Source organism: Pelophylax lessonae (assembly GCF_965119305.1).
Source record: "Pelophylax lessonae genome assembly, chromosome: 2".
Taxonomy (NCBI): Eukaryota; Metazoa; Chordata; class Amphibia; order Anura; family Ranidae; genus Pelophylax; species Pelophylax lessonae.
In genome coordinates this window covers 471,196,450-471,211,857 of record NC_138769.1, presented here as the reverse complement: position 1 = coordinate 471,211,857, position 15,408 = coordinate 471,196,450, and the positions used below count along the sequence as shown (strand labels likewise).

Sequence of the window (15,408 nt, the reverse complement as noted above, 5' to 3'; positions counted from 1 at the left end):
GTTCCTAACATATTACCCAGCCCATATCTGTATAGATATCCAGCATGGTATTTTTCCATTTTTCCCATTGAAAGTGTTGTTTTTAAAGTATTCCTTTCATTTTCTTGAGCAGTGTGTGTGTGTATATATATTACTGCAATAATCATGTCCGCTTTTGTATTTACAGTGACCATTGTGTAGGTAGACCAATAACTTGCTATGTAACAGAAGCTATGGAAGCATTTAAAAATGTGTATTGCATTCACAGAATTTGCAACCTGTATGGAGGTAGGCACATCTGTGTCATCAGATATAGTGAAACAGATCATTTTTAATTATTTTTTATTTTTATTTTTGTACACATCAGCCATTTTATAAAAAATACAAATATATTTAGTGGAAATAAATACATTTTCTAAAAAATTATAAATATTACTTGTCCGTTTTTTTATGTTGCAGCTCCCATGTACAAATATGTTCTCGATCCTAAAAAAAAAAAAGAAAAAAAAAAAAATCAAGTGAGTAGTAATATCTTAGTGCAGGTTGATACCCCTGTATCCCAACAGCATGAATAGTCTTGTAGATATAAGAATTGCCTTGTATTCTATTCACAAGGCTTAAGGGAGTATTAAATCCAAAAACAAAAATGTAATATATTGCAGCTTATCAATCATTTGATTTTAAAAGGTTTTCCTTTATTTCACCTGTAGATCCTGCCAGTAACACACTTCCTGTCTTAAGCTGGATACACACTATACAACTTTTGTTGTTAGATTTCCTTCAACAATGTAGTGCAAGGGCCTGCCTGATTGCATACATATTGAAAGCGTTTAGGTTTGACCTAATATTATATGGTTTTGGTAAATCTAAAGGAAAAAGTCTAAAGAAAATTGTATAGTGTTGTGTATGGCCCATTAGGGTGTCTGCCTTCTGGATAAATTAGTCAAAATTAAAAGCAGCATTGTCAGTGTGGGGAGAGGGTAGTGTTAAGCTGGATACACACTATACAATTTTCTTTAGATTTTTTCCTTTAGACTAATGCCCCGTACACACGTGCAGATCGTCGGCCGAACGATCGGCCGTCTTTTGTCCCCGGGCTGTCTTGTCTGTTGAAAAGTGCAAAAGACTGCACAAGAATTTTGTCCGCCGACTACAGCCGACTGCAGAAGTGATGTCATGTGATGGTTAACTTTCCCTGTGTTTTTTCTTTTCTGAGCATGCCCAGTCTTGCAAATCTGCTGTCTGTCGGCCGAATTCTGTATTGACTGGCGAACAATCGGCCGTTCTGGTGTCGGCATACAAAAATTTTAATGCTTGCACGACAGATTCTTTTCGGCCGAAAGTGCGCTGTCGGCTGTCGGAAGCATCATACTAACAAGCCGAAAATCGGCTGATCGGTCGTCGGCCGAATCTTTCGGCCGACAATCTGCACGTGTGTACGGGCCTTAAAGCCCCGTACATACGCACAGATTGTTGCCCAACTGATCGGCCAACTTTTGTCCAGTGTTGTTTGTTGGTTGAAAAGGAAATCTACCAACAAAAGTTGTATAGTGTGTATCCAGCTTTAGACTAGTAGATTTAGACTAACAAATTGACCCTGAACTCTTGTTAACACTTTATAAGCAGTTACTGCAAACTCCTTTTGGGATAAGGGTTTTACATAAATGAATAAAAGCTGACAATTGTAGGCACCCCTGTCAGTAATAAATGGGTTATCACAATCCTCTAACTGCTACTTTGTCTGGGCAGCTTGGTCCATTAAAGCAAGTTGAAAATTAACACATTTACTGGCTGGATCACCTGGTGAAAATAAAAAGGAAAAAAAAAAAAACAAATGCCACCAGCACAACTAAGAATTGGTAAGCTTCAATTGAATAAATTTTTGTTTTGGAGTTTAATACCATTATAAAGCTGACCCCGTACAAACAGTTAAACATACAGACAAAATAAAGTATATGAGAGCGGTTTTTCCATGTCAAACGGTTTTGCATTTTTGCACAACCAGTCCTGAGATTTACACATCTCTGCTACACAGCACAGCCCTGTATGGCACTGACTAGGCACCTGATTTTTCTTGGTTGTAGGTTCACTTTCAGGTCTCCTCCCCACCCTGACTGACTGAGCTGATCCCCGTGTCATCCTGCTCTCCTCCTGTCAGCATGTTTCTTGCACTACAGCCCAGCCAAGTGACTCCTTTCTTCCCACTCTCTTAGCTCTACTCTACAAATGCTGCAAAATGCGGCTATAACATCAAATGCAGGTACATGCACTGCTGCATTATTAGTAATTAATGATGTATTCATCATCACTGAGGTGCAATTATTTGCTATAATGTCTGCCCACAATTTAGCTTAAAGTGATACTAAAGCCTTGTTTTTGTTTTTAAATAACAAACATGTCATACATACCTGCACTGTGCAGTTGGTTTTGCACAGGGCATCCTAGATCCTCCTCTTCTCTGGTTCCTCCGCTTGCGCCCCTGGCTCCTCTCTCCTGCCAAGTGCCTCCACAACAAGCAGCTTGCTCTGGGGGCACTCAAAAAAAAAACATTGTGCCTGCCTTCACAACCACTTTAAAGTAGGACTAAAAGTCATACTTTAGGTCTGGATAGAGTGTAGAGGAATTAGAACCCCTATAGTTCTACTTTAAACTATGCCCTGCATTAGAGACTCCAGCTCTCCAAAAAGCTGTTCTTGCTCTGGATATGCCATGGGGTCTCCACCTAGTAGGATAAGCCTCATTAGACACTCAAACCACCTAAAACAGCTTTTCACTCAATCTTATATAAAAACAAAATTTCCAACTCAAAAACACCCGCAGCTAAATTCTTTTTATAATGAACTATAGCAAATTATCCAGAGGTGAACTAGGTAGATAACTACTAACAGCAAGCCTTGCTAAAAATCTCAATTCACACCTGAAGGATCAGAGTGGAGAACAGCCTGCCATACATGTGAATGGCTGCCTATGGCTGTTTTTGTGTACTGATCCACAGAGGCATCACTGTTTACCCATAGTTGCGAGTACAGCATATTTCCCTGAAATACTTCTTGTTCCTGGAGCAGGTAGAGGCTTTGCAGGAGTAGATAGCTACAGAAAGTCATATGCAAAGCGCTCACTGCAGTCATGAGATATGTTACAACAAAGCACCACCCACTTCCTGGGAAGGTGTGCCAGAAAAATGGCCCTCCAAATCAGAACAGTAAGAGCCGGTTCACATAGCAGCGACCCGACTTGCCGGGGCGACCTCGGAGAGACCTGCACGGACTTCATATCATTGAAGTCAATGCAGGTCGCTCCAGGTCGCCCCAAAGAAGCTCAGGACCCTTTTTCTAAGTCGGAGCGACTTGTGTCGCTCCTATTAGAATGGGTCCTGTGCTAATCTATGGCAGGCGACCCACGGCGACTTGTCAGGCGACCAGGTCGCCTGACAAGTCGCCCCAGTGTGAACCGGCTCTAAAGATCCTGTGCTCCAAGAAACAGCAGTTCAGAAAGTAAATGCTGCTCCAGATAGCAGGAAATAAACAGAGGTTAGGGAGAAGAACTCATGTGCCCCTGTCCTAAAGATAAAACAGCAGTTCCCTCTGTATACAGCCTATGCACCACCATAAAGTAAATCCTCAATAAATATCCAGCTTAGGGGAGTAGGATTGCCACTGCAGTGAATATTGGAATCCACAAATCAGATATGACACTGAGGAAACATTTGGTGTTGATTTACTAATGAAATAGAGACTGTTCACTTTGCAAGGGAATTTCCCTATGGCTGCTGTGGTGAATACATAGAATCTGGGTATCTGGAAGGACACTGTCAGCAGCTGTTAAAAGAAGAATCGTCAACTCCAACATCTTGATCAACTGAAATCTAGACAATTTATTCAAACTGTATACAGTCAAGCAGACCCTTTCACTATATAGTTGTTAAATCTGAAAGAGATTGAACAACAAGATTGTACAGTTTGCCGACTTTAGCTAAACTGAACTCGTTCAGTATATTTAAATGTATAGCCACTAGGCAGGGCTATGCTTTAAACTTAAGTAGTAAAACAAAATCTCCTGCGCTCGAGTGCTGTCTGATGGAGTGAAAAGAGGTGCACTACAAACTCAGGTGTTGAAAGAGCTATCGGTCTTGCTGCCCCCTTCAGGATCAAGGGTATCCAGAACCAACTGGTAGAAAAGACAAAAAAGAAAAAGAGGGGCGCACCGACCTAGTGCATTACCATAAAACCATTTATTTAAAATATTAAAAAGTGTACAAAGTACTCACAAGACTGGTGTGATACAACACACATCAACATAACATATGCAATCTCCAAGGTAGCCAAGGTCCCAAATGGAACTCTTTCTGGCTCTGAGGAAGGGGGTTCGCCCCTGAAACGCGTCAGCCTAGCCACAGCAGCCCCATGCGACCATCTGCATGTCCATTCGCTACATTTGGGACCTTGGCTACCTTGGAGATTGTATAGGTTATGTTGATTTGTGTTGTATCACACCAGTCTTGTGAGTACTTTGTACACTTTTTAATATTTTAAATAAATGGTTTAATGATAATGCACTAGGTCGGTGCGCCCCTCTTTTTCTTTTATGCTTTAAACTTGCCTAGCATACAGTACAAGCGCCTAGAGGCACATTAGGGAGGTAGTTGGGGCAATTTAAAGCTGAACTTCAACTTTCTTTTTCTCTAGAACTAAATGGAATGATTGCTCTGTTGTCTGCAGATCCCCTGATAGTCTGGGTTTATTTTGTGACACACTGTATATCCTGCTGTAGGCGGGGTCCCTTCCATAGCCATTGCTGCATCTCTAGTCTAAAACACACCCCTCTGTAGTCTTTCAGACTCTACAAATGATGTTGCTTCCTTCACAGTTCTGATGGTGGGTGGGATTGAATAAATCTTAATTAGCATTCAATCCCACCCAGCACACCAACAGAAAGATTCCAAACCTTCCAAGTCCCACCTCACAGATAACAGTATTATTCAAGAAGGAAACACCTTCATACACAGCCTGTTCTGAAAGCTAGCTGGGCTGCTGTTGGGCGGGATTAAATGGATCACAGTTAGAATTCAATCCTGTCCTGTTCTATAAGCTGCCCAGTGTGAGCAGGGAGAGTCCCACCCCTCAGATCACGACCTCCCAGAGCCCAGCTCTCTGTGATGTGATTAATATACATACAGCGAGTAAAAAAAGTGTTGAACACGTCACCATTTTTCTGGGTAAATTTATTTCCAAAGGTGCTATTGACATGAAATTTTCACTGCGTTGGCAACAACCCATGTAATCCATACATACAAAGAAACCAAAACAAATAATCTCAGAAATTAAGTTATGTGTAATAAAATCGAATGACACAGGGAAAAGGTATTGAACACACGAAGAAAGGGAGGTGCAAAAAGGCATGGAAAGCCAAGGCACCAGCTGAAATCATCATCTGAATGTCTCATCTAAAAAGGTCTTCTTTGTCCCTCCATTAGGTATGTTCTTACTGCTGCAACTCCACCCAAAACTGTGATCCTGAAAACTGCTCTCCTTAGGTTTTGTCCTTAATTGTGGTATGTTTATTTTGCTTAACCATCTGTAGACTGTCCTCATTGCAATGCTTTATTTTCTCCCTATGTCTTACCTTAAATAATTGCCTGTTCTTATCTTTATTACCTGTCCTCTTGTAAGGCTGTTTCTGAAGTGAAAATGTTGCTCTGTTTAGCCAGCCATACTTTAGTAACTCCTGATTAGCTAATTGGAAAGCACTCACCCCCATCCCTAAGGCTCGGTTCACATTGGTGCGATGCGGGAACCCTGCAAATCCACTGCAGGTTCCCACATCGCACCTGACTCGCAGGCAGTTCACACTGCCATATGCGAACTGCTTGGAGTGTCAATACAAAGTTAATGGCCCCCCAGATCAGTTTGCGTCAATTCGGACAGGAATTGGATTGCATGAGCATGAACAAGCTATGCAATCAGATTCTGGTGCAGACCAAAAAGAGTCCTACATGAGTTTGGTCCGAATGCGATGCAAATTCAGCCATACAATCTGTATGGCTTAATTTGCATGGCACAGACATCCCATGTGATGTCTGACATCCGGTCCTAACCGTATACAACTAAACATCTCTTGGGGAAGGCACATTTGCTGTGGAGCTCTTTCTCAAAGTGGAGTATTTCTTTAAGTGGGAGCACTTCTGACTCTGCACTTCAGCGAATGCACAAAGCGAATGAACACAGGAAACATCCAGCGATTGTAAAGCATGATGGAAGATCGCCCCTTGGGACAGCAGGTCCTCCCTTAGAGGAGGTCGGTGACCAAGAGCACTAGGTCGGCGTACCAAGACCGGCGAGGCCAGTCCGGGGCCACCAGAATGATCGGAATCCCTTAGGCGTCGATCCTGCACAGAAGCTCCAGAAGGAGCTTGAAAGGAGGGAAGGCATAAAATCAGATGATACTGGCCCCACAGGGGGCACCAGAGCGTCTGTGGCATCCACCAGAGGTTTCCGACATATCAGATGAAACCCATCTGGATGAAGGGACTACTCTCCTTGGTCCAACGCCCGCCCGAAGTTCCAAGACATTGATCGGTAGTCTGGATTCCTCCAGCGTCCAACTACCCTGAGCAGAACTCCTTCCCAGGACACCTCCCCAGCCAGACAGACTGGCATCGGTCATGACCATTGTCCAATACAAGGGGAGAAAAGACTTGCCCTGCCGAAGATTCGGAGAACAAAGACACCAGACCAGAGAACCCCTGGTTTCCTGGCTCAGCCAAATCTGATTGTCCAGAGACTGTGTACACGTCCCATTTCACCAGGATCTCCCTCTAGAGAGAAATGGTACCGCCTCGAAGGTAGACACCATCAGGCCCAGCACTCGCATGCAAGTCTGGAGGGAGGACCTCCTGTGGGACAGCAACAGATGAATCGCAGCATGCAAATTCTGGCGTTTGTCCAGAGGAAGAAACACTCTGGCCAGAACTGAATCCAGAGTCAGACCCAGGTAATCCAGTTTTCTGGACAGGATCAGGGCAGACTTCTGGTAGTTCAGAAGCCAACTGAACTCCTTCAAGGTTTGCATAGTGATCTCCACGTCGTCCATCAATGCAGAAGTGGACTCCGCTCATAGGAGGGGATAGCCGAGCACAGCAATCCCCCACTAACGCAGCATTGCCAAAACCAGTGCCCCCCAGCAGTAAAGGCGAGACCAAAGGGTAACGCCACAAACTGGCAGTGCTCCTCTCCCTCAGTAAAGTGAAAGAAACACTGGCGTTGGGCACAGATTGGAATATACAAGTAAGCATCTTTGATGTCGATAGAGGCTAAAAAATTCTCCTGATATAGGGATGCCACCACCATGCGAATGGACTCCATTCTGAATTTTTGTACCTGCACAAAAAACAGTTCAGGGCCTTGAGGTCCAGAATCGGACGAACATTGCCCTCCTCCTTCGGGGCCGTAAACAGGTTTAAATAAAAACCTTGAAACAGTTCAGAAACCGGAACCATGGCAATCACTCCCTGAAGGAATAGGTCCTACACTGCTCCAAAGAGCAGATGCTTGTTGGAGGAAAATAACCTTTCTGGAGGGCAGGAACTAAACTGTCTTGTAACCAGACAGAATTACTCTGTGGACCCAATTGTCATTCACCAAGAAGGGCCACAAGCCTAGAAACCAACAAAGACGTCCCCCCACCTCAGGAGACTTGCCCACGGGTCTAGAGAATCCTGCTCTTGGCTTGCCAGACCAGGGCCGCTAGGAACCTCAGGAGGAGGACTTGAAGGGTTTTGAAACCTTGTCAGTGGACCCTGAGGGACAAAAAAACGGGCCGCATCTGCGACGAGGCTCTTTCCTCTTCCCAGACTGTGAAAGAAAAGTGCTCTCCTCCCCCCATGAGACTTCAAACAATGTCATCTAGGGTAGCCCCAAACAGGCAATGGCCTTGAAAGGGCAAATTGGTCACAGCTTTCTTAGAGGTTTGGTCTGCAGACCAACACTTCAGTCACAACAGAGGCCTAAGCATCACTGCCCAAACAGATAGCTTAGAAATTAAGGGGGCAGTGTCCAGAGAGGCATCGCAGATAAACTGCAGCCCCTGGACCAACAAAGGCGGGGGGAATCTGCTCACCCCCCAGACCATGGTGCAAAAGTTTAGCCCACTCAGAGTTTGCGACACCAGGGCAATGGCCAGAACCAGCCGTAACACTGAACCAGCAATATTGAACATATTGCGGGCAACAAACTCTGCTTTTCTGTCAGCTGAATCTTTAAAGGTCTGGGGATTCCTCTAACAGAATCATGGTTGCCTTATTTAAACTGGAGACAGGAGGGTCCACCACTGGTGGGGCAGTCCACTTCTTCGGAAGTGACTCCTCAAAGGGGATCTTCACCGCAAAGCGTTTAGGAACCACAAAGGGATGTTTTAGATGCTCCCAATCTTTGTAGACAAACTTATCAAAGTAGGAGGGATAAGGGAACACTTTCGCCATGGAAGACGGCTTGTGAGTGCCAAAAGAAACGGCCCCACAGAAAAATTCCCTTATCTTTTTTTTTCTTTAATTGCGCTGCACCAAAAAATGCACCATGTTTGCCAATGCGTAGAGGCACCAATTAAGAATGAATGATGCCCTGGCGTATTTGTCTGCGTGTCAGGAACACGCACAATTTTGCGTTTATTCTGTGACACGGAGTAATGTGAACCAAGCCTTAGACTAGGGTGTCTCCAGACTGAAAATATTTTCAAGGGCATCCCCAATGGAAAAAGATGGAGAAACACCGGCATAGAAGAACCCATCTCTCCATTTTCCTCCTGCAGCCACTGAATGTCTGTGGGAGGGTAAGGAGGAGAAGCGGGGTTGGGCAATGAAGAAAAATTGGTTCCTTTATATGCAGCTACCCCCACAGTTCCTCCTATGCAGCTTCTTTCTACTGCTGCCCCCCCCCCCGTGCTCTCCAGCCCCCATGTGCTTTTTCCTCCCCCCCCTTCCCTCAACCTCACAGCTCTGCAAGGTTCCCCCCTCTCCCACCGGCTCCTGCGGGGGATCTGTCAGGGTGGAGCCTTTTCTGAATGGAGAGTCAGTGATCCGTACCGATCACAGACTCTGTCTATTCATAACTGAAATATAGTAAACTGTTTACAATGCTTTAGTATATGAATGAATGGGAAGCTCTGTACAGAGCTATTCTTATCTATTTATTCTGTGCAGCTGAGGCTTCAGAGAAGGAGATGGAAAGCGGTGTCTTCCTTTTCCTTTCTCTGTCTCAAAGGTGCAACATAATGAGGTCTGTTTAGACAAAAAAAAAATGAATAAAACAAATGGAAGAAAAATTGAATAAAAAACTACTGACACCAGCACGTGTGACCTTTCCTGGTGTTCTGCTACCGGGCTGGCAGGCTGGGACCACTGGATCTAGCTATCCAGCCCGTCGCCCAGCCATTGATTGTAGATCTCACAGGAAAAAAAAGCTAGCCATTTAAAAAGGAGAAATTTGCCAGAACCAAAGATCCCGGCAGGGACTTTACTCATGACTAGGCAGAAAAAAACGGAAGGCCTATAGAAGAGAAAGTTGATTGATAGGTGTAATAACAACTGTCAAAAGGGTGGATTTTAGGGGCACATCATGAGACAGATAAAACTATATATTCTTGTATAAAAGTAAAAATATTTATTGATACCATTTAACCACTTACCTACTGCCTAATGCAGAGCTACGTCGGCAGTCAGCCCCTCACAGGCAAAGCGACGTAGGTCTACGTCGCTAGCTTGTGAGGGTCTAGGGAGCGAGTGCGCGCCACCGGAGGCGCGGTCACGCACCCCCCCCGCGCGTGTGACCGGCGGACCCGATGTCCGCCGGTCACTCTGTGATCGTCGGGGGAGAGGGAGAAAGTCAGGCGGCTTGTGTAAACAAGCTGCCTGTCATTCTGCCCGATGTATGAAGGATGATCATACGGTTCTACTATGTAGAACCGTTGATCACTGTTCATACATCTGAAGCCACAGCCAATCACAGTAGAAAGCACGCCCCTAGGGACACACATAGCCCCTCCCCTTCAAAAAAAGTTAAGCCCTTCACTGCCAGTGTATTTTTACAGTAACAGTGCATATGTATAGCACTGATTACTGTAGAAATGTCACTGGTAACCCCAAAAGTGTCAAAAATGTCAGTCAAGGGTCCGATCTGTCCGTCGCAGTACCGCAAAAAAAAAAAAAAAAATCGCAGATCGCCGCCATTACGCGTTAAAAAAACAACAAAAATGACAAAAATCTTTCCCTTTGTTAGTAAACGCGATAACTTTTGCGCAAACCAATCAAAATACGCTTTTTGCGATTTTTTTTACCAAACATAGGTAGCATAAAACAAATTGGCCGAAAACGTTAAAAAAATTTTGATTTTTACATTTTTTTGGGGGGGAATTTCATATAAAAAAATGTGAAAAATATTGCTATTTTTGCAAAATTTACGCTCTTTTTTTGTTTATAGCGCATGATCAAAAAATCGCACAGGTGATCAAATACCACCAAAAGAAAGCTCTGTTTGTGGGAAAAAAAAAACGCCAAATTCGTTTAGATACAGCGTCGCACGACCGCGCAATTGTCCGTTAAAGTTACGCAGTGCCGAATCGCAAAATACCCCCTGGTCAGGAAGGGGGTAAAATCTTCCGGGGCTTAAGTGGTTAAAAGAAACATATATAAAAATTATAAAAGGTGATAAGGCTGGCCCATAAGGGCATCAGCCTGACACAGAGAAACCAGTATCTTGTGAATGCAAATAGTGCACATCAAACATCTAAATACTAGATAGAATACATATCATGAACATTTCTATCATATAGACAATATTTTAATTATTTTATAGTACATACCTGGGTTTTCTTTATCTTAAGGTGACACTCTCACAGCACATGCAGAACCACATATGTGATCTGGAGCTACACCCATTGGATTTATTTACAAGGTTAATGTCCCATATATATATATATATATATATATACACACACACACACGTACATATAAATTTTGACCCCATGATATGGACAATTCCCTTGCTTGGATGATCGCCTTACAGTATGACATTTACAAGTAATTTTGTACGTTTATGTAGATTCTTCAACTTGCATTTCGTGATTGTAACATCTTGGTCCTTATTACCCCTATGTCCGCCCCCCGTGAGGCTTTCTTTTGATGGTCAGAGGAGGTCTTTTTCCTAGTAAGCTATTCACAACATACTATGCATTTGATATACTGCATGTTGTATGATGTAATATTTTGAATAATGAATTTGTTTATTTTTAACAATGATCGGTCTGTGCATTTATGGTCCTGAAGAAGCTTGATGCGAAACACGTCGACCCATGAACAGACATACCTTCACATCTATACAATTTTCATGATATGTATTATATTTAGATGTTTGATGTGCACTATTTAAATTCACAAGATATTTGTTTTCCTGTGTCAGCCTGATGCCCTTATGGGTCAACATTATTACCTTTTATAATTTTTATATATGTTTGTTTTAAACGGTATTGATAAATATTTTTCCTTTTATACAAGAATATATGGTTATATTAGTCTCATGATGTGCCCTTAAAGTCCCCCCTTTTGACAGCTGTTATTACACCTGTCCAACCAACTATTTCTGATACGATAGGATTATGGCACACTTGATAGCTTTCTTTCATTTTTTGGCCTATAGCAGAGAGGTGGATATATACCAGCTAGGGCTGCCGACAGGCGTAATCAAGTGTTTTTTCTTCCTAGTGTCCTACTCCTATAGGGGGTGATATAACCCTATGGTTCTGAATGTGGAGCACTGTGTCCATCAAGGAATGAAAGAGAAAGCTAGTTTTACTTATATGCAAATTTGACATACACAATTATACATCTCAAAGGCACAGAAAACTAACCTTAATATTAATACCATATCCAGCTAGATTCTGGCGCAGAGTATCACAAGCATGTATGAGTGGCTCCCGTTCTTTAAGAATTATTTTCCTTCTCTCCTTTCTCTGGATTAATTCTTCTTTTGTAAGCCCCAAATCTTGTCCTATCTCTTCAGATGACAGAGCATAGCTACGCACCTTGCTTCTGAAGTCTACAATCTCTTCTACCACATTGTAGAGAAGGGCAGAACTTTTGTCTTCTGCTACAGACTGTAAAAACAAGTATGAAAAACGCTTCAACATATAGGAAACGACAGAATGGCATTGTGAATGACAGGTTAGCTAGCAGGCCAGAGGCAACAAAGCGTGTTTTCAAAACCAACTCCAGCCAAAATATTATTTTACGTTTTGGATAGAGTGGGCAGAATTTAAAGCAGTATTAAACCCAAAAGCAAACATTTATTATTTTGCAGCTTACCAATTCTTGATGTGATATGATTGCTAAATTAGTTTTCCCTATTAGGCGTTCTTTTTTCCCATTTTCACCTGATGAATCTGTTTTTCAAAGAATAAGCTCTTACCGACGTAGCAGTTACAGGGATGAGGCAAATCATTTACTACTGACAGGGGTGCTTAAAATATTCAGATTTTATTCATGTAAAATCTTTATCCCAAAATGAAACAAAACATTTGCTGTAATTGCTTGTAGAGTGTTGGCTGGAGTTCAGCTAATTTGTTGGTGAATCTAAATCTGCTAGTACATCTAACACACCTTTACCCCCAGACTGACAATGCTGCTATCCAAATGTGCCCTGTGCTCCTTCATCCAGAATGAAGGCACTCTAACACAGGAAGTGTGTTACTGACCAGATCACCAGGTGAAAACATAGGAATAATAGCTTACAAAAAGAAAACGAATGCAGCCACTATATCAAATGACTGGTAAGCTGGAATATATTAAATTTTTGGATTTGGGTATAATACTGCTTTACCAGAGAAAAAATAAAAAAATAAAAATTTATAGTCGCCTAGATGGATGCATCATCGATCCAATGCTGCATCTAAAAGACTAAAAAACATATAGGCAGCGCTAACAGGTAAAAACTACAAATAAGTGCTATATGAATAAGAATGTCTTTGATAACGCCCATTAAGGCGGGCGAAACGCGTCGACGCACTTCCGGGCAGCGGAGCACTACAGCGTCATTTCCTGTAAACCACCGTGGACCGCACGCCGGCAGCGGACACGGAAGTGAAGGGACATGCTGTGTTATGCTGACTAATGCCGATTAATACGCTACCTTTGTGAGTACCATTTTTTAATCTTGATTATAATAAAAACCTTACGGGCTTCACGATGTTCGGCTTCTTCCCTTTCTTCTAAACATTTTATTGGGGAGAGAGAGGAGAGGAACTATTAAGGAGCCATTCATAAGAGGTTGCAGTTATCCATCCATCCGGTCAAGGGATATCTTATGTACCTGTGAGGCTGCATTTACCCTTTCATCTGACCAAGGAACACCATATTTGCTTAAGGCTCATTTACATCCTAAATTTGGTGAGTGCATCCCCATAGGGGGGATTTTTCCTGAAGAGCACTTGGGCACTTATTTGGATTTTGAGCACCTTTCTGGCACTTTAGCTTCTTTGGAAGAATACCTGTTTGGACTGCACCTTAATATATCTTGCACTTTATATATGGTCATATTTTGGACACTTGATTTAACCTATTGTTGCACTTTATTCATTTATATTCAGTGATTTTGGTATGCACTTAATTTTTATATGAATTTTAATATTTTGTCACAGTATATGGACTTCTTATTTATATAGCACTTATTTGTAGTTTTTACCTGTTAGCGCTGCCTATATGTTTTTAGTCTCTTTTCTGGCATTTTACCTAGTGAGCAGCAGCTTCAGGATTTATTAAATTTGTTCTATTTTTGTCACATATTTATATATCACAGCGCGGGTAATAATTTATTGTTTTACAATGCTGCATCTGTCCCCCTCAGGCTCTGCAGTGAGAAATTACCAAACACAGCTGATCGCGCAGTTCTTCCCCTCCGCTCTGAGCAGAGAGCCAGGACTGTCAGTCAGTGGCTCTCTGCTCTCCCCTCCAGTGCTCACTGGAGCACTGGGCTGTGGAGGGGGTGGCAGGGGCTGGCTCAGACTCTTGGTGGATCGCTGAGAGGATGAGCTAGGTGCCGGTCCAGGCTTCTGGGTGGACACCAACCATTTGGTTGGGATCTTTCCCGAGCCTGGACCAGCTAAATGATGTCAACCGACAGCAGATTTTTGCCCACTGTCATGCTAAAAATGGGTCACAGGAGTGCAAAACGAACTGCACTCCTGTGATCCATAGGAGAAAGTATAGCCAAAAAAGCTTTTGCCATATTTCTCCTTTGAATGAAAGGAAAGCATTTGAACACAGAATGCTAAATCTATTTGACACAAAAGATATTTGCCTCAATGTTAATCGCTATTTTCAAAATCACTATCAAATATTTTTATGGCCATTCTCACCTATGTACAAGTACATTTTTCTTAAGCTTAGTGCATGAGGTGAAGCTTAGTGAAAACTCACTTTGCACAGAATACCCAATTATGCTTACACATGATTGGATGACTGTAGACTTCACAGCTTAAAGCGGAGTTCCACCCATTTTTAATATGTTGGAATACATAGCTGTATGTAATCCCCTTTAAAACGGCTTTTACCAATGGAAACTTTTTTTTTTTTTGCTAGTAAGTACCTTAATTTCGGCATTATTGCTCCTCTCCTCACTTCCTGGTCCGATCGGCGATGACGTCATTCGGCGATCCGCAGTATCTGCTGGGATGTATTCAATTCCAGAAATCTCGGAGTAGCTGTATCTGTACTGAGCCGTGCCTGCCCCGCCTCTGTCCCGCCTCCGCCCCGCCTCCTCTCATTGAATTGCATTGTATGAATGTATTAAGGCCGTTCTCTGCCCCGCCTCCGCCCCGCCTCCTCTTACAAATCAATGTGAGGAGGCGGGGCAGAGAACAGCCTTAATACATTCATACAATGCAACTCAATGAGAGGAGGCGGGGCGGAGGCGGGGCAGAGAACAGCCTTAATACATTCATACAATGCAACTCAATTAGAGGAGGCGAGGCGGAGGCGGGGCGGAGGCGGGGCAGGCACGGCTCAGTACAGATACAGCTACTGCGAGATTTCTGGAATAGAATACATCCCAGCAGACACTGCGGATCGCCGAATGACGTCATCGCCGATCGGACCAGGAAGTGAGGTGAGGAGGAATAAAGCCGAAATTAAGGTATTTACTAGCAAAAAAAAAAAAAAAAAAAGTTTCCATTGGTAAAAGCCATTTTAAAGGGGATTACATAGATCTAAAGTTCCAAAAATGGGTGGAACTCCACTTTAACCTTGATCAAGTCAAGTTAGGTTAAAATGATTTTCACTAAAGCTGGCAATAGATGACAACCATGGTCTGAAGGAAAGAAAACCACTTGATTCCCTCATTATCAGTCAGTGTTGATGGGGAAATCCCTCCTGCAGCATGACTGTATTCT

The 15,408-nt window shown here is 42.9% G+C and overlaps 1 protein-coding gene across 1 annotated transcript in view; it reads right to left on the bottom strand.

The window, feature by feature from the left end:
* Positions 1–340: 340 nt before the first annotated feature.
* CARS2 (cysteinyl-tRNA synthetase 2, mitochondrial) overlaps positions 341–15,408 on the bottom strand; it is a 131,146-nt gene continuing 116,078 nt past the window's right edge. The window contains exons 14-15 of the mRNA XM_082246278.1: positions 11,875–12,120; positions 341–465 (exon numbers count right to left, since the gene is read on the bottom strand). Of these exons, the coding sequence (XP_082102404.1) occupies positions 412–465; positions 11,875–12,120 (300 nt within the window). The 3' untranslated portion in view covers positions 341–411. The remainder of the gene's footprint in view (positions 466–11,874; positions 12,121–15,408) is intronic.